At 37.8% G+C, this 27,559-nt stretch overlaps 1 protein-coding gene across 2 annotated transcripts in view; it reads left to right on the forward strand.

The window, feature by feature from the left end:
* Positions 1 to 26,528, forward strand: part of LOC131984705 (uncharacterized) — a 30,518-nt gene extending 3,990 nt beyond the window's left edge. The window contains exons 2-11 of one of the 2 annotated variants that reach the window (XR_009395585.1): positions 314 to 375; positions 770 to 790; positions 957 to 1,229; positions 1,842 to 1,929; positions 2,083 to 2,306; positions 4,100 to 4,387; positions 6,146 to 6,324; positions 15,884 to 15,976; positions 18,278 to 20,777; positions 20,903 to 26,528. Coding sequence is in view for 1 of the 2 variants with exons in the window: in XM_059349626.1 (XP_059205609.1) it covers positions 330 to 375; positions 770 to 790; positions 957 to 1,229; positions 1,842 to 1,929; positions 2,083 to 2,306; positions 4,100 to 4,387; positions 6,146 to 6,324; positions 15,884 to 15,976; positions 18,278 to 18,727 (1,662 nt within the window). In the remaining variant the exon portion in view is untranslated. Of the gene's footprint in view, positions 1 to 313; positions 376 to 769; positions 791 to 956; positions 1,230 to 1,841; positions 1,930 to 2,082; positions 2,307 to 4,099; positions 4,388 to 6,145; positions 6,325 to 15,883; positions 15,977 to 18,277 lie in introns of both variants that reach the window. The other variant, XM_059349626.1, reaches the window with a different exon arrangement.
* The last annotated feature ends 1,031 nt before the right edge of the window (positions 26,529 to 27,559 follow it).

A 27,559-nucleotide genomic window follows, 5' to 3' on the forward strand; every position in this document is an offset into this window, starting at 1 on the left:
CAGTGCTCTCCCTTAGGTATTGGTGGGGCTAATTTGTGAAATGCCATTCCTTGTAGCAGTGGCGCAGAGCAGGAAAAGGAGGGAACTTCTTCTCTTCAACTCGAAGACACTGATTGACATTGACATGCTTCCACAGAGGTGTTTTTTAATTAAACACCCAAAATAGAATTACATATTCACATTAACAAGTTAACATCTGCGAAATGAAATTATCTTGATATAATTCTGGCAGTCATGATTTCTTTCTTTGGATCATCATGCTATAAAAACTTTTTTATGTGTTGTGTATTGTGTGTGGGTTTCTTCTTTCCAGAGACCGACCATTCAAGATGAAAGTAATCAGCGCTGCAGTGCTTAGCGCCCTATTCTGCACCGGTAAGCACAAACAGAATCAGTCACTTGGGGGTATGTTTGTGTAAATGAATGGCTGAAACAGACTTCCTGCGAGGCTGATTCCGTTTCAGCTGAATGATTAGTGTGAATTATGTGAATACCAGACCAAAAGAAGCTGTTCAAGTCGCTTCTGATCTATTTAATTTCCTCTAATTTGCTTTCTTTTCATTTCTTGTGAGCAAGTCAGATTGTATTAACATGTGGTCTATTTATAGCAGTCATTAAATGATGCATTTACATTTCAAACACTTTTACACTTTGTGTGTTCTTTCCAATAAGAACAAAGGAACTCTGACTTATTTAGAGATCTTTGTACCAATGAGCAGACAACTAAAAAAAGATGCGTTTTAAAATAACTCCTCTCTTTTTCTCACAGTCGTGTCAGCATCTTCAAAAGGTAAAACTGCATGCTTGTTTGGATTTCAATTAATGTCTGAATGCTTTTTTGAGTATAAACAGATTATATGCATGAGGTGATAATGGGATCAGATTCAAGTCTGGGTAGAGAAAGTAAATAAGAAATAGCAGGCTATCTGTAATATCAAATAAATTGTATTTATCAGTCAAAGAGGAGCACAGGACTGCCTTCTTTGGAGAGGACATTCACATCGATGTCCCGCCTGGAGACCTTGGTGAGGTTGTGTTCAAACCCAGGACCAATCACTCCTCTGAGGTGGTTCTGCTGAGAGCAGGCAAGGTGGTGAATCCAAAGGGTCATCTCAACTCTCTGGGTCACTTGGTGATGGAGGACGTGCAGGAGGAGGACGAGGGGATGTTCATCATCAAGAACACCAACAACACCAGCGCAACCAAACACCTCATCCTCATCGTCAGGGGTAAGCAAACAGCTGCACTCTTATTCACAGGTGGAGAGAGAGTTGGAAAGTGTTTCCGAGGCCGTGTGAGGCTGTCTTTCTGAAGGCACAGTTTGGCAGTTAATAATTACAACAAAAAAAACTGGTTTGGTGGTAGTTTCTGTACCTTAAATACAGAAATTTAAGGAATGCAGAACTATGAAATAAGCCCTCCAAGTCATACGACGTTTGTTCCTTTACTCTCAAATAGACAGACAGAGACAGAAGGTTTTACAAAATTCAATAATATTTTTACTAAATTTTATTGAGAAAGAGTAAATAAATATATATATATATATATATATATATATATATATATATATATACACACATACACATATACATATATATAAGATGGTGAAGGTCTATGTAGACTTTGCTACAAATCTCCTATAATTTCAAGTGTTGGGGACATTGTTTGTGGAGATTTGTTTCTGTTAAGCTCTGAAAATTTTGAGTTAAAGTACAACTAACTATTTCACCATTGAAAATCAACTCAACAGTTGAGCACCAACTCTATCCACATCATGACAAAGTTCAGCTCGTCACAAAGATCCTGCTTTGACCTTTATTTCCTCTGGTCTTGTTGAGCAGATTGTGCTGTGGAGCAAGTGGTGAAGTACGGAGAAACTTACAACATCCATCTCAACCACGTGGAAGGCCCCATCGCCCTGGAGTTCAGGTCGGTTAGTAAAAGTACAACAGAACAAATAATATGTATTCAACATGGAGTCATGCTTGGTACAGATTATTATTCATTAGCTTTTCATATCTATCTGCTAGTTTCTGTAACATTTATTCTCTTATTTTCTCAATTTGACTTTTTTATGTTAAGGTCCAGTCTTGTCCAGGCCAATCACACTGAGATACATCATGCAACAGAGGCTCCACCTGTGTTGCTGTACAACCAGACGGTACTGGCAGAAGAATATGTGGGGCGTCTCAGAGTGTCGGAAAAACGGGTGACGCTGCACTCAGTCAGGATGACGGACGAGGGGAGCTTTACAGTGCTGGACCGGGAGGGCAAAATCAGGAAGAGGAACTGTCTGAATGTCAGAGGTGAGGAGAGATTTGTGCGTTGCTGCATCCTCTCAGCGTTAATTGACTGATCTATCAAGCTCACGTGCGTGTGTTGTTATTTTGTACATGCTGGTGTTATCTTCCTCTCCTGTGACTGATTTAAGTGTAGTGTTGATGTCCGGACAGTACTTAAATAATTGAGAAATGTCTTAGATAAAAGCTTCATAGTTTTTACTGTAGGCTTTTTGTTTTTTTCTCACATTGCAAATTTTCATTCTGGCCTAGAGTCGCTGTCTGCTTTATCTAATTCCTGAGTGTATTACCTTATAAATATCGTAAAAGCTTTATGTCAGAGAAGGTCGCAAGTCTTTATTTAATGTGTTTAAAATGAGGTTAAACCTTCCTGCAGGGATACGTGGCCACTGCAACGGTAAAGCATATGATGTAGATAAAAGTATATCAAGAACACATTTACTGATGAAGAATAATGAACACATTGGTGACGACTGGGATACAGTCACTTTTTTAAGCCAAAAAGCTTTGTGATTCGGTTAAAGGTTAAAGGGGTCTAAACCAAGAGTTTATTCATATATTCGTGCTTAAGATGATCATGATGCTTATAATTCAAGAAACATTAAAAGTCTAAGCTTAATTTTAAATGTTGTCAATAAAATGCACTGCTACTCCTATTTTTCCACCGGTGATCGCGCTGTCCAAATAAAAGAAGCAGTGCTCTTGCTGGATTTGATATTATAGATCAGTGCTTACGTTCAGACTACATAACACAGCACAGTCAAGTGGAGGCTATTGTTCATGCAGGAGCTTTTTGTAGAAAATGTCCCCATCAAAAGAAAAGAAAAGGCAACACAGAGTGCAGGATTTTCTAAGAATAACAAAAGAAGTCAAGTAAAATGCTGCTTCAGATACTTTTCCACCCTGACCAGAATACAGTTCTCTGAAAAAAATGTTAATCAGCAGCTTTAGTACAAAATAATTTCTAACAGACTTAAACAATATTGGAGGAACACCTTTAAATGGTTTGTAAGACAGGGGACATGCTGTTTCCTCAGTGGCCTTCACTTCAGTTGGAGTGGTGTAAATGTATAGAAAATGAATGCACATGTAATGACAGTGAGTAGACTGAGTGAATGTTGAGAAACTGAGTCACACTGTATGTTATTTATAGGTTATCATGCAATGGTTTTACTGGTCCCATTGAGTTTGAATACATGAAACAACGATAGGAAAATGAGCTGGACATTAAAATGACTGAAGCCATATGGCTGAAGGAAAATGCAGATGTCCGCCACAAACTCTCGGACCTGGAGAGACTTCTGTTGGAAATCTAGATTTTGATTGATTTGAAGTCTAAAAGAACTGGCACTGGGGCTATGCTGCCAGAAAGAATGTTGAAAAATCATGACTGACCACACTCATGTTTTCTGGTCTTTTCCCTCTATTCACAGTTATGGAAGGAAATAGCTAAACCCTGGGTTTAAGTATCAGTTCAACATCCACATCCCTTTATCTTGGACATAACTCTGACGGGCTGAGTGAAGGTGACACCTGTCTCTAAAAGATCTTTCAGGCAGCTAGCTACTACAAAACACTGGCTTCTCAAAATTGCCCCACTGCTGACCTCTTCTTAAACAGATGACATGGCCATGTCAGGCCAAAAAGAATTGAGAGAAAAGAGTGGGGAAAAGTATGCATTTATTCAGCCAATAAGACAGATCTTATAGTTACTGTACATACCATGTGCTTTAATTGTATTTTAAATAAGCAAATTTGCCTTAATTTACTGTTTCTATTTTTTCTTTGGTTCTCTGCAGAGCACCAGAACTTCATACAGCTCAGCCATGGAGGCAACCTGAAGATGAAACTCTACCTGCACCATTCCAGTGTTAACATTGCCTATAGGTCCAAATCAGACAAACAGGACAGAGTCATCCTGGACCAGGGGGTTCTGGTGACACCGCTGGACTCTTCGCTGGAGGGCAGGCTGACTGTGGACGGATCAGAGCTCATTCTGAAGAAGGCCCAAGAGTCCGACTCGGGCATCTTCAAAGTGACGGACCTGGCTGGGTTTCCTGTGGCTCATGTCTACATAGAGGTAGAAGGTAAGAGAAAAAGACACATTTAAATAATCAACATATTGTATGTAGTTTTGAATTTGCCTGGTCTGAACATTTATTTAATGTTCTGTGTTCTCATGCTTGTAACTAGCAAGCTTTTCAGCACGCTACACAAACTAACCTACACCAGTTTTCTACTGAACAAAAATAAATAGTTATTTCTTATGTAAGGAGTCACTAATCAGCTATACATTGTGTTTGTTGAAAGTGTCAGGGTATTGCAACTGTATTAAACCATGCAATAAAAGTCCATAGAAGGATGTTTGCACATTTAGGGCCTTTCTGCACTAAATAACATCACAAGTGCGGTGAACAAAGATCAGAAACACCTCTTAAAATAGTACACCACCGATTTAGCTTTGCATTCATGTAACATTGTTGGATGTTCGACAATATCAAAATCAATACAGCAGAAACCCACCAAAGGCTTTATACAACTTATTTCCAACCTGTTTACACTTTGAACTTCAGGGTAGTCATGAATGTAAATAATGAAACTGTCATGATAGCAAAAACACAATGTAGGAGGAGATGCTGACACCTGTGCCATGTCTCTCTATTTTGACCTGGCTGTATTAAAAAAAAAAGAGATAAACACAATAATTGAAATCATTGAAATATTAAATAAGTATTTTACCGCTGGGAAGGTAGTCTTTTCATAAAACTGGGCTGTCTATGCAGTCGGAAGGCGCAAATACTGTGAAAATTGGTGCTACATGACCAGAGAAAATGGAGAAAAGGGGATATCCTTTTGCTCAAAATTTAGAAAACAACAACCAGAAAGCACTGGGCTCATTGGCTTCTAAGACCGCTCCCAGTATAGACCTTACAGAGCTTCCAATGTGCCTATAATTTTAGATAGCAAAGCTGATTTTCGTATTTGGACAGAAACAGTTCTATATTGCACTTCTTATTCACAATGGTGTCAACATGCATTGTTCCGGGGTGTGTGTTTGTATGATTTCACACGGTAACGTTGTCATGTTAGTAACAAAACACTGTCGCTATTGCAGTTTCTCTATGCAAAGATGTCCGTTTTTTCTTTTCAGTATCCTGAAATAGCCCTCCAGCACTCCCCTGCCCTTATGTGGCCTAAAGCTTTGATGCAACATTCTACACGCTTGTGTGTGCCATGTTTTCTGTAACATTAGACTCTGAGCTGCCCCCTTCTCCTCCATATGCCATGAATCCTGCATTACAATTCTACAATTACAAAATCTTTTTTCTTCCATATCTTAAGGGAACAGTGCCCCTTTGCCAGGGTTTTTCAGTGGTTGTTTTAGTGTAAGTGAGAAGACAACATGGCGAATCGTTTTGATTTTAGAATGGTGAGGAGCTGCCTCTCTCTTTCCGTGGGGGCAGGTATACAGAAAATAAGTAAGAAGTACAAGCTTCAACAACACTGTTAGAGATGACAAAAGTCTCAAAGTTTCAATGAATTTAAATATCTGAGCTAAGAAATACCCAGAGGTATTGACCATAGTTCTGCTCACATTACACATACACATATAGAAACTGTCAAATATGAGATTGCAGTGCTTTAGATATCCTAAACTGTGCACTTTTAGCCTTCTAATCAGATAACAAGCAACATTTTAATGCGAGGTTAAGATGCAAATTAAAACAAGATTCAGTCTTAACAAGAAACAGATGAAAGATGATAGGCTACACAGCAAAGTCAGTTTGTGCAGTCACAGAAGGCTTATGATTTTTCTCTGTGTTTGTTGCTTGTCTCCCTCCCAGCCTATAAGCTGCCTGCCGTGACTGTAGCCATCCTCTCCATGCTGGGCATTATCGCATTCTTGGTGCTGTTGTGTCTGCTGTCCTGCATCTACAGAGTGCACAAGAGGAACGAGAAGAACAAGAAGCTGTTGCTCCTTGCTCAGCAGTCCGGCAAGGGAGACGGAGAGGCGTTCAGACAGGTAACATCCACCTTGTGCATTACATTCATTTCTCATTTCTCTGTGTATTGTAGGGCCACTGAATTATAAGTGAGGAATAACAAAGGGCTCTGTTGGAGAGGTGGGCCTGTGGGCAAACTGAGTAGTTGTCAAGTGGCAAGATTGAGGTGTATGTTTGTGTGAGTGCTGGCTTGGAAAGGATAAAAAGGTAGAGGAGGGTTCTGCTTCTGCTGTGGGAGTCAGGATGTTCAGCTGGTCCTCCCCTGCAGAGCTGGACCTGACACGCATGCTTACAGCCAAATTAAAGACATCAACACAGTGGAGGACATTTCACAGAAACAGTATTTCTCACCCTGCTCCCTGGGTCTCTTCTCTCACACGTATGTGTTGCATATGAACCCTCTAGAAACACCATTTTGTCTATGTGCGTATGTCATTATTAAGTGCTATTGTCAAATATCTAAATAATCCTCCTTTAGGTCAGTGTAACTCATATTTAATAGAAGCAGCAACTAAATGCCTATGAAATAAAAATTTAAATGGCCATGAAGGAATTCATGTATGTGATATTGATTGCAGTGGTGGAATGTAGCCAATTACATTGACTCAAGTAAGGGGGATGGGTGCAAGCATGTAAGCGTACTTGCTCTATGTCAGCAAATTGGATAAAAGATAATTAGTTAATGTCAAACCTTCACATGGCACGGGTGTCAAAAACAGACGTCACACTCTGATATATTACAGCCAACAAAGCCGGTACAGTATAATCTGCAGAGTGATGCATGATAATCTATAGGTAATCAGCACAAAGAAGACATTAACATGTGAAATAAGAGTCTATTAAGTCTATTAATTCACAAATATATGAGCATTAAATCAAAACTGAGCACACCAGACTGCCTACAAGGAGTACAGTCCTCAGCAACAATGGTTTCAGTTACCCATCACATTCAGATGAGCACAATCATTTCAGGAACAACATGCATGCTGATATCTTTATCAAAGTGAATAATGATGAATCACCCTCATGCTTGAATCACATATCAATTATAGTCTATTTTTTATATAAATGATCCCTGATGAAGAAGGTACAGATAAAATAGAAAAGCATGGAAAAAATAGCATATTGTCATTATAAGAGACCCCCCGTCCAAGATAATTTCACAAATCATGTTTTCAGAGGAGTTTATGTCTTCTCTAGAGGAGCCGGCTCCCCTGTAGCTCACACCCTGATTGCAGATTTATCAGCTGAAATGTTAAAGTCATGAACACATAAATGGATCAATAATTCTAATCCAATAAAATAATGAACATTGTTCTGAATGAGCACTTTTACTTGTGGTACTTTAATAAAATGTTCATGCTAATACTGTTCTACTTGTACCTAGGTAAGATTTGAAATGACTTTTACCTGTAACAGCATTTCTTGTACTTAATTAAAGGATCTGAGTCCTTGTTCCACTGCTGCTAATTAACTTTATGTTAGAGGCCTAAGCCTTAAACATGCTCCATATAAGGCCACAAGTGTGGATGCTTTGAGCTACAGGAAGCAAATCTCACACATTTAGAAATTCTAACAAGTCACATTTTTCATTTTTAATGAAGTACAAGCACAAGTTGCAGTCTGTAGCCCTGCAGCGCGGGTGCCATCGCATTCAATAACAAGATTTTGGCACCAGATTTCTTTCTTTTTTTTCTTGAAACTGCAGTGTGTCTTTACACAGAGAACTCATTAGTCATTGACAAATGAAAGTGCTTCTTATTCATTTCTGTAATACAAATCACTTCTAGAACAAAGGGCACATTGTGTTGTCACACAGAGACTCAGCTCAGCATTGTTAGTGATTTATTGTAATGTTGAGCTATTAATCAGTTTTTAGAGTCGTTCTTTTTTTTAAAAAATGGTTGACTTACAACAAAAAAGCCGTCGTTACAGTCATTACCATATCTCTTATTCTCAATAAAATTCTTCAATTAGGAATTAATTGTGAGGGCTCTCAAAGTTTGTTCTGAGCATGACGACAACAAAAAAAATGAACTAAAATCCATTGATTGTTTTCTAATTTGCAATTTAAATTCTTTGCTTTCCCTCTATTCACCTGCTCAATACTGGCTGATTAACTGACCGATTGGATGATTTAGAGGAGTTGACAGTTAACCCTTCTGTCACCATTCGGTGCCTCGGCTGGGGATTTGCTAACCAACTGAATTTATGGACTAATTAAAAAGCCATTAGAAACAGATGACTCATCTACAGAAAACACCTAAACATCAGGCTCAGTAACTGATTGCTTCACCGAGGGATAGCAGTTCAATGCAAGCACCAAATGCTGTAAGAAATATATCCAGATCAATTGCATGAGGATTTAATGGAAATACATTAGGTGCTGGATTTAAAAATAAATCTGTCTGTCTTATCTTATTACCAAAGATCATTTTGATGTAATTTTTTCATTAATTTAAAATGAATTTAGACAAACTAAATTATCTTTATATTGTTTTTGCGAAACTAATAATCAGAGCAATGTTTTCTCAAATGAATGATTGACTAAATTATCGGATCCTTTTGAAATGGCTGACAGCTAACCCCGCTCTTGCCAGCATCCACAGTAAATTATCTTTAAAACAGATTGAATTTATGGTTCAATTAGCTACCCGCTGCAGACAGATGACTCACTCTTCGTAAACAACCCGGACACTGATTGCATTGCAGAGACTAGATGATGCAAAGTGTTTAGACAATATGTCATGTTAATAAGTTAGGATTGTAAAGCTCCATTTGAGTTCAGAGTTGTTTCAAGAGTTATAAATGTTTCACAATTTACATAGCAAAACCTGCACACACCCAGTTAAAATTCAGCTCTTTTTAATAATCTACCAGTCAAAAGTTTGGATACAGCTTTTCATGCAATTGTTTTTCTTTATTTTTATTATATTTTCTACATTGTAGATTATTTTATTTTCTAGGTTGTAAATATGATGGAACACTTATGGAATTATTTAGTGAACAAAAAAAGACATAAACAAACAAACAAGAATACGTTTTAGATTTTAGATTCTTCAAAGTAGCCTTAAACCTTTTCCTTTGATGCTCTCAAACACATTGAGAAGGCAACAATTTCCACAAATGAACACTTGACAAGGCGTACCTGTTAACTGAAAACCATCCAGGTGATCAGCTCATGAATCTGACTGAAAGAATAACAAAAGTGTGCAAAGCTGCCATCAAAGGAAAAGGTGGGCACTTCGAAGAATCTAAAATATAAAACATATTCTGGTTTGTTTAACACTTTTTAAAAAAACTACATACAATGAAAGTGTTCTTTCATAGTTTTGTTGTCTTCAGTATTAATCCACAATGTAGAACATGATACAAATAAAGAAAAAACATTGAATGAATTTGCATAGATTTTGTGCTGTCCTCATGAATCTGTGTTCTCAGCAACGACTGTTAGACTTTTGACTTGAGTTTAACAATAGCAGCCAGAAGTTGAGTCAAAATCTGAAAATGAACAAACAAACAAAAAAAAGGTCAATACAGATCAGTTAGTATAAGTGAGTATTTGTGTGTTTTCACATTTCTGTCATTTATGTTGTAATGTCTCTGTTCTCTTTTTACCCCTCACTGTTTGTGTGTTGCAGTGTTTTTGAAATGTCTCCCTAGATGCAGATTTCTATCATTATAGAATCAACAGTACATCGCAACACAAAGGCAACTACTGAATTTTTAGGATGAATGTTAGTAGATTACCAAAGTGGGCTTGTTTTTTTTTCTTATCTGTGGTTATGTGGTCATGTTTGTGTTTGTTTGAATATTTCATTTGACTCTGATGCTTTTATGTTGTGTATCTAAGTTCAGTTTGAGTGAGTTGAAAGTATAGCTGTGGAAATGGGTCCTTTGTGCTCACAGCTGGATGTCTGTGATTGGTGGCCCAGCTAACGCTGTTGCCTGTGCGTTGCGTTTCTCCCTCTTACTTTAAGGAGCCTCAAACGGAGCCTCTTCTTGGTGAGAGAATTGTGTTCTGGCCTTTTTCTTTTTCTACTCTTCCTTTGGTGTGTAGACAAATGTACTCTGCTTTTTTGGCAAACCAGTTCCTTGATCAACAGCCTATTGGTGACAGTTTCAGAAATGCATGTTCAGTGTTTTGTGAATGATGGTGCTTTTAAGGTTATACAAAGCCACAGAATAAATGGAGCACCAGCACACAAAATGAACCTGGACGCTGAGGAGAAACTGCTATCAATCTAAATGAACAGGCAGAGGTTGATCGAAGGACTACTTTGACAAAAAGTCGATGAAATACCTTTTAGTGGATCTGGCACCACAACTTGGAACAAACTGTCTCTGTAATCCATGAAGACTTTTCAGTATTCAGATGACTGAGCTGTGCGCAAGTATCTCTTTTTATACAGACTTTAAGTTTGTATTGGTACATTTTGGTATATGTGATGATCAGATAGTGTTTCATTACTTAATACGTTTTATGAATTAGAAACCATGTCAACAGTGAAAAATAGAAACCAGTAGAGACTAGGAACTTACGAAACCATTCTAAAAGTAGGGTATAATTTGAAAATAATTAGAATTAGTGTATGTGTTTTTTAATTAATGCAATAGCTATGGTCCCTCAAGACAAAGTAGAAAATTGGGAAATACTGGAAATGCTTACACTTTCCTAAAGCTGGGGTAGGCCGTTTACTGGAAAAGGAGATATAATATAAAAATATAAATAAATATAGCTCTTCTCCTCCTATGAGTCCTAGACTTGGACTCAGACATTACCAACCATGGCCATGATCCAGATGTCTTTATATAACTATGACATTTTCTATGACATTTTCCAATCTGTTTTCTTTGCATACTGGGTGAACTATTGGCAACAACTCCATTTTAGACTCTTTGAGAAGTCTTTCTTCCCTTCTTGGGTTGCTTTGTATTGTAGGCAGTTGTTGCATATGCTTGCATAGCAACTTTTTCTGCAGAACTTCCCGTAACGGAATCAGACTTTCAGCATCTGAATGAACATTCATGCACATCTGCATTTGTAGAACAGCCAATAGGAACCGCTTCTGTAAAAGTCTCCCGTCACGGCTTAGGTTTTTAATGCCTGAAAACTGAGCCAAGTGGAGGTGCGGAAGTCTAGTTTCCTCTTAGACTACTTGAATTACAAAATGCTGAAATATTATTAAGGCATTTCCACCCCCTACCTCAGCTTTAGGTTACATGTAAAATCAATATTAAGGGCATAAGAGGACAGTTATATTTCAGTGTTTCATTCTATGAACTGTGTCAGTTTGATAAGCTCTGTCCAGATTGTGATCTGTCTTCCAGGATTTTAGACACAGTTTTGAACCAGGTTGGGGCGCACACTGCAAAAATGTCCATTTTAACAAGTAATTAAATCCGGTTTTTACTCTTAAAATCTGATGTCTCTTAAAACAAGTGAAATCTGCTTCGACTCAATGTCAGGCTGTGAAAGAAGACAAAGGAGACTCGAGCTTTCCACTTGCTTTAAGAATCTAAGATTTTAAACCTAATATTATTTTAAATTAATTATCTATTCATTTTAAAGAATAAATGACATGTGGAGGTGGTTTAGATCTCCTCTGTGTTGGTGTGTGTAACTGCAGCTGAGCAATGATATAAGAGGAAGTCACACTAATGTCATGTGTGTCATCTTTGCTTTGCTTTTCTTGCTTTTCTTTTCCTCTCTGCTTATAAACGGCTCAGCTGTAGCACTGCATTTACTCATAAACAATCTAGTTTTAAGTGCCGACATGTAGCTTCGCTGCTGTATTTCACATACAGTGTGTGGCGAGTCAGCTGGCACACACATGCACATGTTACTTCAGTGTTGTGTTGTTGTTGTTGTTGTGTGGGGTGAATAACAAGGTAAATATCTGATGTGTATGTGTGGGTATCTGTGCTGGTTTTGTGTTCGGGGCAGTAGTGATTAACCTGTATGAGTTTATTAAAGCTTCCATGATGAACAGTAGAGTTATTCTTCTGGAGAATTGTTACTGCGTAATCACCTACTCGCCCAGAAAATGTTTGTGTGCTGTCAGTGTTATTTTTCCTCTGTGTTTGTGTCGTTTCTGTGCATTAGATGTTCATGTTCATATGTGTTCATATTCTAGTATTTAAGCAATAGATTAACATGTGACATGACACTGAGACTCTGCTGCTCTTACGTTTACCCCCGAATGTCATTAGTCACCATTACTTACATTTTAGTGACTAATTATTATTTTTTAAAGTTATTAATTCCTTATTTTATGTTAGTGAAGTCATTTTAATGGAAATAGTGGTCATACATTCATTATTTACTATTAAATTTACTACTTTACATGCAACAATTTAATATTTGTGTTCAAATCACCCAACACACTAACGGCACTATGTGTCTGCACTTTACGGTCCTGCTATATGCTGATGTTAACATGATTTTGCTCACAATGACAATGCTGATGTTAACATTATTTATTTATCATTAAACACAAAGTACAGCTAAAGGGACTGCCAAAATACTGGACAAATTAAAACCTGTCATTAAAGGTATTCATCCCAAACTAATTGCAATTTTCCCGATAATCATCAAAATATGCTGAAAGCTCTCAGAATGGAACTAAAACATAATCAAAAACAACAAACTCCACTTGATTAGAACTGTGACTTATGAGCTGTGGTTAGAGAAAAAACTGTAAACTGGTCAGTTCACTGGAGACTGAATTGTAAAAAACTTTTTTACAACTTTATAAAGTGAACTTTACAACATCACTGACTTAATGATTTAAATAAGGGAATTTTAAGTCTTTGTACTGGTTGTATAAACACTTAAATATTGATGTACCTCAGGTACACAATTTAATTTTAAAAAAATTTAAATTTAAAGTTTAAAATATATAAATTATTTTTAGTTATTAACTTTTCAGTACTCTTGCTTACACTTATAACACAAAAGACCATACTGTAATACTTTAATGCCACTACTTCACTTTTATAAAGTACTAATGGATAACATTTTATCAAAATCTAGTTTTAATGAAATGTCAAGATAATCAATCATTTCGAATTTACACTACATTCAAATGAAAACAAAATTTATTTTCATTAGTATTAGTATTTATTAACATGTTACTATTACAAGTGAAACATAATAGTTTAATGGTTAGCTACAGGGGTTACAATGAAATTTGATTGAATTTGATTTTCCAGTTTAAGCTATTATGTGTTTTGTAACGATGTAAATTATTCAGTTAATGTATTGTATATAATGTATACATGTAGATGGTACAGGAGAGGCAAAATAAAGCCTTGGGGCTTCAGCCTATTCCTTTTTCGGTTGCTGTCTTATGGATTCTTTTGTAAAAACATGATTTTATTTTTATTTATTCATTTTTTTAAAAACCGAAATAAAGCATTCATTCATTCATTCATTCATTAATTCATTAATTCATTCATTCATTCATTCATTCATTCATTCATTCAGGTACTTCACTGAAAGAACAGTCACTGAATATAAGTACTAGTGAACAGTTTGCAGTAAATGTAAAATCAGCAGGTCCTACTCCCCCACATACAGTAAACTCACTGTGTGTGTACATGTATTGTTTGGGTGTGTGTCCTTCTGTGCTCCCGTATATGTGCTCCTTCTTACATTACTGTGTGTGTGTGTGTGTGTGTGTGTGTGTGTGTGTGTGGAAATGCTTATGATGTGTTTCTAAGTGTTCATGTGTGTATGGGAGCTCCTGATGTGTGTTTGTGTGTTGACAGTGGAGGTTGAGATGACAGCAGTTGCCCTTGATGTCGCTCACTCTGACATGTTATGGATTTCTGGGAACACAGAGAACATATGTGAGAGGATGTCAGCGACCTTTCGGGACTTTACCCAAGAGACCGACATGAAACTCAAATCAATCATACCTCTCCACCTGACTCTCTCTCTCTCTCTCTCTCTCTCTCTCTCTCTTTCTTCCATCCATCTTACTTTTCCTCCACCTCTCATTGCTGCCTCTCTTTTCTCTGTATCATTATCATCTGTCTTGCTCCTTTACTGTCTTACTTTTCTCTCCTCTCCTTCTCATTTTTTAACTTCAAGTCTCTTGTGTCTTAGTTTGAAACTTTTTATCTTACTTATGCTCTCTGTGTCTCAGTTTCTACTTTTTACTCTTCAATCTTACTTCTCTTGCCGCCGTCTCTTCCTCTCACTTTCTCTCTTTCTTTCTCGTCTGTTTTGTACCTTCGCTCCCTGACCAAAAGATGATCCACTATGTTAACTCATAGGTTGTTTTCATGTTTTTTCACTTTTTCTTTCTTTTAAAATAATATGCTATTGTCCCATACACAAATAAATAAATAAATAAATGAACAGATGGGAATTAAAACAAAAAAGAGTAAAAAGTGAGACATAAAACCTTAAGGCCTGAGAAAATCTGTGAGTCTTAAGTTTGGCTTTAAATTTGTCTCCAGAGGGCTCACATTTAATTGAAAATGGTAAACTGTTCCAAAGCTTTAGGGCGGCTATTAAGAATACAAGATCTCCCTTTCCTCCGTAATCGAAGGACAGTGGCTCATTCAAAGTACCCAAGACAGTAATTATGCAGAAGTTCAAGCCTTATTGTAATGCAAACAAGTGATCGATAACCATATTGTTCTTTGATGAACTGAAAACACACATGGAAAGGGTGGCCACGATAAAGAACTGTCAACCATATGAGGTTGACAACCAGAGCATGAGGTAGCCATGCTCTGCTTTATCATCTGTTTTACTCTAAATCGGGCCATCATTTATAAAGTTACCACCATGTTATATTGAAGAAGACTTGAAAGTAGCAATTGAGTCTATAAACTCATCGTAAGAATGTTCACTGAGGAAACAAATTAAGTGAGAAGTCATTTTTCTATTGACTTTCATACAAATGGACTAGTGGAGTTGCCCCCTGCTGGCCACTAGTTAGAATGCATGTTTAGGAGTCTTTAGCTTTGGCTTCACTTTTCAGGCTTTTATGTTGCTTCCAGGATTGACATCACTAACCATGTTATGCTAAAGTGTTGGTCCCAAACAGAATCATCTGCAAAAGAAAAGATTTAGTGTCTACATGTCAGTGAGGCTGACTAAATGTCACTCCCTCCTAAATATAAAAACTGTCTCTGTTCACTCCCATTTTCCCTCCGACTTGCTCTCCCACTTCTTCAACATATCCATCTTAATCTTCCCTCTTCTCTCTCTTCTTTCCTCTACCTATCTTTTCCCTTCCTTCATGCAGTTTTTCTTGTAAGTCAATAGAAGAAACATTTTTGAAAGATTTTACCCCCATTGGCTCTGTTTCTTCTCAACCTCCGGCCTTACCATAAAGATGAATAAATCAGTCTCTCAGTCATGTCACACAAGCTTCCTCTTCAATATCATGTGTATCTAAGAGCTTCCTGTGGCGTTATGTGCCTTCTGTGACTGTGTTTGTGTCCCCTCGTTCAGTGTTTTTTTGATGACTTGTTGTTTGCAAAAACTCAGCTGCTGGGGCATTACGTTGTTGTGGCCACATTTTGACATGTCTCCTGCGTGTGTTTGTGGGTCTGCAGGTGGTCCATGACGCTTACACCAGGTTCACTGAGGAATCTCTGATGCAGTCCATATGTGAGAAGCCCACAGAGAGCACAGAGGTCACCATAAAGGTCAGTGGTGGAACCAAAAAGCTGTTTTTTCACAGAGAGGGGAAATGCATTATCAACATACCACAAGTATGTGAGTGCCACTTTAGTTTTTATAGCAAAGTATTTTTTACTTCAACACAGATCAGTCAGCAGCCCAGCTCCGACTTCTCACCACTCTATGAGATTGTTTGGTGTTTGACTGGAAATCAGGCTAATAGGTCAACAAAACAAGCAGGGTTTTTAGGTTGCATGACTATTTTTATGACATCCAGGAGAATCATTCCAGTCTTAATCTAAAGTAATTCTGAAACACCTTTGTACTATCACAGAAGTTTTCCTTCAGAGTTGTAAATCAATAAAAAACAGATTTAAAAAACAGAGGGATCATGACCTGTCCTTGTGTTTTAGTTTGCTTTGCAGAAACTACCTGCTGTATAAAGTCACATCAACGCCAAGTGTAATTAAAAGGCAATCAACCTTAGACTCTACACCTGGCAGTAGAGCAGATTAGATTAAAGTTCATGATAAGGAGCTTTTGTCAAACTGAAATAAAGAGAATAAAGTGGTCAAGGGTCAGGGAGCAGTTTGAGCTGTTTGTTTTGAGCTCCTGCTAACATCGTGTTCACTATGACATCATGAAACACCAGCTTTTACCAGATGTGTAGACTTAAATGTTAAACAATATCTCGGGATGTAGTTTATTACTGGACGTTATAAAACTGGAAGTTTGAGCAGGTTTTAAATTACTATCCGTCTCAAAAATGAAATGTGCTCTCCATATTTAATGGAAGTCGAGTGTATCCTCTCATCCTTAACCTACATTTTACAGTCGGTATCTGTTTACAAATCAGATTTATTTTCTTTCAGCGTTAAGTGGATTCCTGCTGAGTTGTACAGTAAAGTTTTACCACTCAAGGTTCAGGATTCAGCTTTATTTTCATTTTACGATACAGGATAGCTTACAGGCTTTAACTTGCACATTTTCTGAACCCGATGAAAAACAGGCTGAATATGTATCACACAGAGATAGAAAACTTTTAAATTAACATAGTACAAATATCTACCTATGAAATAAAACCACAAATGTAACATCACAGCTATTTAAAAGTATGAAAATAGCTAAATAGCTATTTTAAGAAGTAATATAACATATTAAAACATTACATATCTGCAATGAAAAAAATAACACTTTCCTATTAAAGTTTCAAGGAAATTAAATTGGGAAAATATACAATCAAAGTTTATTTAAAAAAGTGTGTTTTCATCTCTGAATACATTTTTTGCAGGATCTGTGGTACATTTAAATAAGAAATAAAGGACCAAATAACTTCTAGATGTGATTGAACTACATTAATAACAGACAGAATCAAAACTTGATTGCAGGAAAGTGAAATGAGCGGAAAATTAAAGATTCCTCAGGTAAAAAACTATTTAATTTTTGCTAATCTTATTACTGCAAAACCTTCAGCAACAACTATTTCCATTAATACATGTTGCAAATTATCCCTGGGGTTTATTGGATGTGCAGAACAACTTTCAAAGCAAGCAAATAAGGAATTGGTGAAGCTTAGTACTTAATACACAGACAAGAAGAAATGACGAGGAGGACCAAACTTCAAAAATTCAGAGAGGAGGTACAGATTTTGCAAGGGTTCTTGAATTTAATATAAGTTTTCACATGAATTTTCCATGCAACAAACTGGGGGGTGTAGTTGTGTAGGTATGGAGTGACCCATATGCACACAGAAAATATGTGAAATATACAGCTCAGAGTGCAAAAAGACTGGGTAGAAGTGGGAATGAGGGCAGTAGAAAAGGTAATGGTATGCAAAAGAAGAGAAGTGCAACAGAAGAGTTTCATGAAAAATTCACACGTGCAGTGCATGTTGTCTCCATGTAACAAGGAAAATAAGTAGTGTTGGTTACATGGGAGCGGAAGGTAAATCTATAAATATGGTCCTAGAAACATGTGCATAAATGATTCAGGTTTTTTTTTTTCCTGACCTCAATTTTTACCACCTCTTTTCTGTCCCTTCCTCCATCCTACACCACCTCCCTACTTCATCTCCTTCCACTGTGTCTTGTTTCATCCCTCTCTCTTGTCTTGTGCCTCTTTTCACTTCATGTCATTTCATTCTTTCTGCCCCCCTTTTGTTTTATTTTCTTTTGTATACCTGCTCTTTTTCATTTCTTTTTTTTCCCTCCTTTGTCTTTCCTTTCCTCTTGTCCTTGCTTTTGGTAATCTCATATTCCCTGTGACCCTGACCTTTCTCCTGTCCTCTCCCCTTTCATCTCTTCTTCCTCCTCCCTCTTTCTCTGAAGGGCCTCGAGGTGTCCAAACCGGGCCGCTACCATACTCTCTCCTCTGACAATTTCCTGGAGATGAGCGACTCTGGAGTGGAGTTTACTAACTCTGGCCTCCCCCTGGACAGCGACACTGACGCTGGAACGACCTACGCCTCCCACAAACCCCTCCTGAATGCCGTCTCTCCCACAGCCGTGACCGAAGAGGTTCACTCCGACAGCCAGGAGGCCACCATGGCTCCCCATGGTGACCTCAGTGCCAGCCGGACCCCTGACACCGCCATGAGTGCCAGCCCTGCCTCCAATCCTCGCTCATTTGCTGCAGGCACCCCCGATGGCAGCCTGCACAGTGCTGCATCACCGGGAGTGGCCTCCAGGGGCACTGCTGGGTCTGATTCAGCCAAGACAGAAGGAGGGGCTGACAGTGAAGAATCCGGGCAAAAGGAGGAAACAGCTCAGAGCACCTGAGAGGATGCACCACAGTCTATTTTTTTTAAGCTCATCATGATCATACAGTACACAATCCACAACAATCTGGCTCTGTCTGACATCCCCAAACACCACCAAGTCCTCAATCACTGTATTTGAAATGTCATAGACAAAATATTCATGCTTGGACTCAGAAGTCAGTTTAGCCTAGAAGAAAATAATAAAAAGGCAGCTGCACAACATGCACAATACAAAATGTAATGCACTGAGCACAGAAAAATTAGAAGCAAAGAAAAAAAGTTAGTTTTTTGTGCAAATGGAAAATGCATGCATTTAAATTTAAGTAGATATCATAGGTCTAACGAAAAATGCTGACGTTAGAGTAGACTGATGCATGTGAGCTTCGACGGGCCGAAGATGCACAGGGTTAAAAAAGAAATAATGATGATGTGAAAAGGGTAAAACACTCTCAGCACTTTCAGGAAATTTCACCGAAATGGGATCAAATGGTTACACCTCCTGTCAAAAGGTTGTCAAAAAAAAAAATCCAGGTTTGACAGTTGGATTCAGCAGGCTCTGAGAAATCAAACATTATTTTCTTAGACCAAGGCCACTACCAACAGCAGCAAAGAGCTTCTCCTGTGCTGAGGCGTACCGCAGCGTGTTGCCTCTGACAGCACTTTTGTCTGCTCTGTCTGCATCAGACAACATGGCAATGATTGCATTTCAACCCACTCATACACAGACTCTAATATTAAGAATACAAGTGTGTCAGAAAGCGTCTCCGCCTCTCAGACAGAAGCGCTTGTCTCAGCACTCGTTCATTGATATATCCATGAGAAAAAACCTCCTCAATGTATTCTGAAAAACCTGCAAACTGAAACAAGCTCTGTAGATTGAATACCGCCACTCCTACTTGAGTGCTGATGGATCATTTTTTCCCTTTCTCTCATAACTTTGGTGTCAAATACGCCACATTTGTATGCATCATCAAAAGAATCCCGTCATGACGTCCACTTCATCTCACTCACACTAATGATGATTTCCAGAGAAAATACCCACAGGAGCAACAGCAAACTGTAGTAACTACCCTAATCTATTTGTATTTTTTTTTCCCTTCTGTGGAGTTGTCACAAGCCCTGTCAGTGCAAAATAAAATTTGGAGAATACAGTGCAACACTTCTGGGACTTTTGGAACAGCTCCCGGGAACATAATTGGATTTTTGGTGTCTTTGCAAGGAAGGGCCGATTCATGGACACCATAGAGTGAGAAGCAGTGATAAAAGAGACGACAGAGATGGAACACGGTACTATTCGGGGAAGAGATAAATGACTTGCATGATTTAAAGCATCCTATTTTCATCTCGGCTCCCATCCATCGGACAGAGCTCTGATTATTGTAGCCCAGTTGTTTGTCAAAATGAAGTCACTGGAAAGCAGCTGTATCAATCTAAGATAACGATGCAGCCTACAGCCCCAATGGAATGAGACTGAATAACAGTGATTATGAGAGGTGTGTGTAGGTCTTTGTGTGTGTGTGTGTGGAGGGGGGATTCATATAAAGCAACCAACAATATAACACATTCAGTGCTCTGCATGGAGACATGATTCCTTTCAGCTCATGAAAAATAGGAAATGAAAAAGAGGTGGACATCCTCGGAGTATAAAAATCCTGAATTAATACATTTGCTGCTTGTGCTGTATGAATCCAAACCTGCCAACTGTGAAACATACAATCCAGCAAAGCTTCTATTGACGTTCCAGTAATAGCGAGTAGTATGTGTAATATAAGAAGGTCATATGTTTACAACAACTGCAGTTAAATAGTATTCAGCCATTCCATGAGCAGGTTGCACCTTTTGAGTCAAGGGCATTGCAATCCCAATAACTGACTAATAAGTTCATACTGTAGATTTGTTTAGTATAAGGCGCTCTAAAGCATGTGAGGATGGTGGTACACAAATACCACAGGTAGCTTCTAAAGAGATTGTTTCCCCCCAGAAAACCACCCCATGTGTTGTTTCTATAGCAGCTTATCATATATCAGCCCATATTTATGTTTGTAGTAAGCTGCGCCCTGTAGGCAGGGGTGATGTTATGGAGAGTAAAAGCAAAGACAGAAGTGAGGATACGGAGTGTAAAGAATGACAAGGTCCATTTGGGGCGGGCAGGAGGGGGATTCGCCCCGGGAGATGGCTGTTCGTATGCTATGAGAAACCAAAACTCAGCTTTGTTATTTGAAGTTATGTAACTTTAGTGTGTAGCCCCGTGCGTAGCTATGTCACCTACGTAACTACCTCACATCCAGTAGTTACGTCCATTTATTTCACTTTTTCAACCACTTTTTCCAAGCCTTACTATGTACTTTTTCTCCTACCCTTAACCAACTTTTATTGACTAAAATTAACCAAACTGCAACCGTTTTACAACATTAACGATGTGTTTACAGTGGCGAATGTTACAAATGGGTATGAGGCTGGTTGATGTCCTGCCACTGGTAGGGGTGCTAATTTAAAGCCCGATCCTCTGGAGGGTATCAGTAACAAACAACGCATGGTTGTATGTTTTAGAGGACTTGTTGCTTCAAAATGGATAAAATCTGTAGTTATGCTTTTTGTCTAACTTGTGTCTTTCAAGGGTCTACACTTTACAAAAGAGGGCCTGGCTCATTGAATTACAAAATCAACAACGATATAGTTATTTATGGGAGAAAAAAAAAGAGAAGACACAAGTGATAGAGTAAAGAAATACAGATGAGAGAGCGGAAACACTGGCATAAGTTCAAACACATGCAAAAAGAGGAGCGTAAACAGAGTCAATTAGATGAAGCTCTTGCAGCAGTAACAACTGCTGTGGAATAATTAGTTCCCTTTCCTTGCTGTGGGCTAATTCTTGTCACAGGAAACTAATAATAAGTAATTCACAGCAAAAACTTTTCACAGAATGAGAGCGAGACATCACACATTGCTGAGGAAAAAGCATGTTCTCCCATCCGCAGGGCCAAACACCCTGTGATGCCTACAGAGCTCCTGCAACACTTTTACACCTTTAGAATGAAAGCAGTGTTCACTGCAACATCAATCACATACTTCACCCACTGAAACACACCAAAACACAGAGATCTCCATCATCGCAGGGCTCTACTGTCCCAAGGATGCCATTTAGATATCGTTGTTATTGTTCCATTGACAGCTGTTAGCAGTATGGCTACCTCGCGCTGTAATGGAATTGATGTCAACCTGGAAAGTCTGAAAGATTTACAACCTTCACTCCTCCAAGGGTTACTACAAGCAGGCAGACGGCCACGGATGTTTGTTGCCTGGACAAGAAAAGCACAAAATTGAACAAGTGAACCTTTTGAAACAACAAAAAGGTTCACATTGTAATTTAAATAGGGTAAAAATATAAGTAGCAGAACTTGTAAATACAATTTATGGATCTGAAAAAAACTAGTTCCCTTCTTATTCAGGAAAATGTTTGAATCGAGTCTTTACTTGTTGCGGAGGTAAATGAATCATGAGTGTGTAAAATGACTTGCATACCCTACTTTTAATTTTGTATGGCTGTTTTGTAGGGAAACATGTTTGCTCGTGCAGGGACTTCTTGACTTGATCAGAAATGTATATTAATGCACAGAGGCAACAGTAAGGCTCCTGACTTTGTGTTTGATGTAAATATTAGGTTGATATCAGGTTGATTCTTAAAAGCTCTGATAAGGATGTTAGGTGGACTTAATGACAAATTGAAAGTTGAAGGATTGATTTATTTTAATTTAAATCTAAAGCAATATTCATTAAAATAGCACTGAGACATTACGAACATCCACCAGGCGTAACGAGGAATCTGACACAGCACATCTCCACATCCGTCACTCTTAATCATCCTTTTTTCACTGTTGTAAATATAAAGATGTGTGATCTGCATGTGAAAATACTAATCTGTTTCTTACTGCAAGGCTTATGCAAGATTTTATACTATCCAAACGCTGCGTTAATCCTTTAAACCCACGTCCATAGCAGGTAGAAAAGTAACATGTAGTGCTGGAGACGCTTTCAGCTGGGAAGAATCTCCAGTCTAACTTACGGTGATGCTGTGTGAAATCCTTTCATTAACCTGTGCTTTAGCTGTGTTAGAGTGTCTGTAGTCACTTCAGTGGTGCACTGTTTGACACAGTAACAGTGAAGGTAAACAGGTTCTTATTAAGACTCAAAGTAGGACCAAGATGGATAGTGCATGTTGTAGAAATCATGTCAAAAAACAACATGTTATTAAAGGGATAGCCCAGATTTATGAAGTGGGATTGTATGAAGAATTTATCCATAGTCAGTGTATTCCCTGAAACAGATTATGGTTGGCATGGCCTGAACATTTCTGAGGAACAGGAAGGGGTACTGACATGGAAGCAAAGCAATATACTGCTGCCGATTGGTCCACCAGACTTCATTGACAAAAAACATAATTTTACCTCACAGAACACAGGAGTTGGTGGTCTTCTGCTGCCTCGATCAGTTACTTCTTATGTGCTGCTGTGTGTCTTTGGTGTTAGTCCAGGTCCACCAAAGTCCCACAATAACACAAAATAACTTAACAACCGAAAAATGACTAAAATGACTGTTTTTTGTCAATGGAATCTGGTGGTCCTCCTCAAATTAAACAAGGCTGTCTGACAGCAAGGTAAAGTAGTAAAAAATAGTTTAAATATAAATGTATTAAATATAACATAGATCTAAAGATTTAGGGGTTACATGATATATTGGGATTACCAATAACACTGATATCTAGACAAGTAAATATTGATGATATGTTAATTATACACATATGGTAATATTGTGTTAATAACCCACCATCTGTTAAATAACTTCACTTTTCTCTGGTTACGCTTTGTCTTTTTCCCCCAGTTCATCTGGCTGCCTTTTCACTATTCATTACATTTAATTGTTTATTTGTACACTTTTATACAGTTATGAGTAGTACAGACTTTTCATCTCCCTACACTCGTATTTAACACGGAATTAAATTGCCAAAAAAGAGCCGAAACACAAACAAATAAATTTAAAGATGAATTTGACTGAAAACATTCTTATTTTCAAATTTTGTATAAATAACGCAAGAAATGCTAAACTTGTAGTGGTGAAAAACCTGATATTGTATATAATATACTAGGTTTTTACTAGAGTTAGGTTTACATTTTGCTGCTGTCCCTGTCCACAGCAGTACCTTGCTTCATTTCTGTGTTGGTGCTTCTGCCTGTCTTTCCAAAATGCAGATAATACACTGACTATGCTGAACTATCCCTTAAATTTGCTGATGTGGTGAAGAAAAACACCTGATGTAAAGAGATACTCCAACATTGTGGGAAGATACACAAAGTTGGATTAACAAGAGGTTTTTCTGTTTTTATTTCTGACTGCGCCAACAGGTTACATTCTTTTAGATTCATGGAACAACAAAGGGGATTTAAGAAATTTGAATATATGTCAAATACTATTCACAAACAATGTTTAGTGTTGGATTTAACCTGCTTGAAGAGGATGGCAACAGAACGATTTAGAAATCCATTCACGATTTCAGTGAAAAGTATAGTTTTTACATTCAAAAACACTGATAGTAGATTTTAGAGGCAAGAGAGTCTGCTTGTATCAGATCTTTTGTGAATGTATTGAGCTGTTTTTGAGTGAAGATGAAATATTTCAGTCTCTGCTGGAGGGTACTTAAGCGTTGTTCTGCAGGGTGAAGTGCCACGAGCCTCCTTTGGATTTCAGTGTGTGCCCTGATGGAATAATAATAGTAAAGTTCAGACAATCATGGCTGATGACGGCTTCATGAAAGGATTTCACTCTCCGTCATTCAACCTTGTCTGATGTTTTCTGTTTCATTACACATCTGAGCCGCTATTCACAAAGCCTGTCAGAACAGAAAGTGCTGATCCGTGTGTGGGTAGGGCGAGATTTAATAAAATGTTCTTTCAATTCTGGTAGATTCAATCTTCTGTTAATCTACTATTCTCTGTAATTCCAAAGAATGTAATGAAAAAACCTTGAACTGATGCCTGCAGTGCTACAGTTTGCTGATACATCTGATGATGATAGAAATTTGCTTTAGCTCAAAATATCAGAACTGTCAACTGCAGTTTTTGACACTGAGATCAATTAATTTTTAATTCACTCCAGTGCAACTCAGTGGCTCTTACTGTGATTGAATTTAGTCTTATGTTTGATTCATGGCAGATAATTGGATGAATAACTGAAAACCACTGGTCTTTGTCACTGTAAGCTAACAAACTGATCCCAGTTCAGCAGCACTCCTGCTCTGGTGGAGAATTATTCAGAAATGCATTGTACTCTGTCTGCTCGGAAATGAAGAACTGTCAACTGCAGTTTCCGCCACTGAGATCAATTCATTTTAATTCACTCTGGTGAAACCCAGTGGCTCTTACTGTGATTGAATTAAGTCTTATCTTTGAATCATGACAGATAATTGGAGAAAATAACTGAAAAACCACTGGTCTTTGATATTCTAAGCTCACAAACTGATCCCGGCTCAGCAGCACTCCCGCTCTGACTGACAACTATTCACAAATGCATTGTCTGCTTGGAAAAAAAATGATTTTGTAGTCACATGTCTGTCCCCACCGTGATACTCCCAGCACCTGAGAATGTTTTTTATACAAGAAAAAAAAAACGCCACTGAAATGATATTCCTAGAAATAATTTTCATATAATCAGTATATTTACTTTGGGACATCTGCATCCCAAAGTAATGCATTTACTGAAAAAAACAAAAAACAAAACAAAATCGCACTTCTTTTGAATGATGAATGAATACATGTCATTGTCAGAACTTTTTGTAGCATTACATTTAGCACCAAAAAAAACTACTCCTGCTACTAATGTGCTTATATTTCTCCATAATCTGATATTATAGCCTATACCAGCTGTCCCAGTGTATACCTAAGAGTTAGTGTAACTGCAGCATGCTGACCTGTAGATTGCTTGTGGGACAGCAGCCGTACTGCTGATAGCTAATAATGATAGTAATAATAGAAATTGCACTTTTTCTGTACAGCTGGCCTCCTGAGTCCATCCTGATCTTGTTACTGAGATCTGGTCCTGGTTTCCTTTGATCCTCCTGACTCTTAATATCACTGTATACTGAGAATGATAGTTAAAGGAGAATACTGTTTTTTTAAGGCTTCTGCCAATAATCTATGGGTTTTTTTGCTGTTTTTTTTGCAATTAAAAATATATTATTTGACTTTAAGCCTCTATTTGGCGGAGTCAGACTTAGTTTTATTGTGTTAATTTTTATTTAATCATATCTGAATTGAGCTTTTCTCATTTCTGGCAGAAATAAAAGTCTCCACCTACAAAATATTAACTGTTAACAATCACGCTCACTACTTTTGTGGCAACATTTATGTTTATGTTTATCTGAGACACCTTTCACTGGAACAAACTACTCTCCTTTAACATCACTTCTGGTATATAATATGCACAGGCTCCAATTCTTAAGTTTTATTTAAAAGTTTCAATTCATCATTCTAAAGGGCATTAACGTTCGCATCCTAGAGGTTTATTTTCTGTGCATTAAGTGTTACGTTCACATGTTGGGAAACCCCCGAGTCAGGATTGCTCTTGAGGCTAAAACTAGATCATATTGGTTGTTTTAACCCATGACTCAGGCAGGAGAAGTATTGTTATTGTCAATATTACGGCTCTTGCTTCTGCAAAAAAGAAAAGAAATGCAATTAAAACATTTTACACTACAAAAAAAAAATCACCTGCTTTGACAGACTATTAAAAACTGTATATTTGTGGGTTAACATATAAAAACAATGTGTGTGTTTGTTAAATTTCTATGAATTCTGAAGTATGAAGCTGACACAAACACACAAACACTTTTAGGAGTACGGGCCCATGCTTGTATACATGTGGGCAAAGTGTCATTTGTGTGATCGATTTTTCTTTTGCTGTGTTTGCTTTGATTGATTAAGTGAAATCCAAAGTAATTCAGCTTTTTTGTCATTGATCAAACTCATTAAACATGGAAACATTGATGTGTATATTCCTCAGGATAGTGTGAGGAGACATTACAGTATGTTAAAGCTGTACACTCACTGGTTTGTCTGCATGTTTTGTTTTTGGTTTCATTTTGAAAGAAATCACTTGAGTGCTTCATATGTAAGAGTTCAGATCTTTAATGATTTTCCAAAGCTGGGTAATCATTGACTCTAATGATACTTCACTGCACTGCCATAAACAAGCGAAGCAATGATTATTTATAAACTGGTACTATAAACATTTTGGCATCCTCCACAGACTTTTATAAAGCTTCTCTTTTTTCTGTAATGAATGAATTATCCAAAATTAAACGACTTTTCAACAGAGAGAAAATCACAAGGTTTCTTTTCTGTGTGCTTTTGATGCTCTTGCCATTCCATTCATTCAAACTCCAGCATTTTCCATTCGAATTTTAACACTGTAGAGCAAGGACAGTCTTGTTGAAATAAATAGTCAAGAGAAAATCTCACAGCCTTCAACCGATTTCCAGACAAATTGCAGCCCTTCAAGTTTAAATACACCCAGAGGTAACTGCTAATAGAAGTTGTGATAAGTTGTAGAAAACAGATTTTTGTAGTATAAACTCCTCATTGCCTGTGGGCAGAGTGGGCGTTGCAGCTATGGGGCTGCAGCTTACTTGCATACTTTTTCTTAGTGCTTTTACTTTAGTGTGTAAGACAGTTGGTGGTAATGAAGAAGGGGGCGTTCAGAAATGTTGCCCGAAGCGGGGCACCTCTGCCAGTAATAAAGAACAGAAGACAAACAGACACCAGTATGAAACAAGAAAGAATAAATGCATAAATGCATGGTT

This window comes from Centropristis striata, chromosome 14 (genome assembly GCF_030273125.1).
Source record: "Centropristis striata isolate RG_2023a ecotype Rhode Island chromosome 14, C.striata_1.0, whole genome shotgun sequence".
NCBI lineage: Eukaryota > Metazoa > Chordata > Actinopteri > Perciformes > Serranidae > Centropristis > Centropristis striata.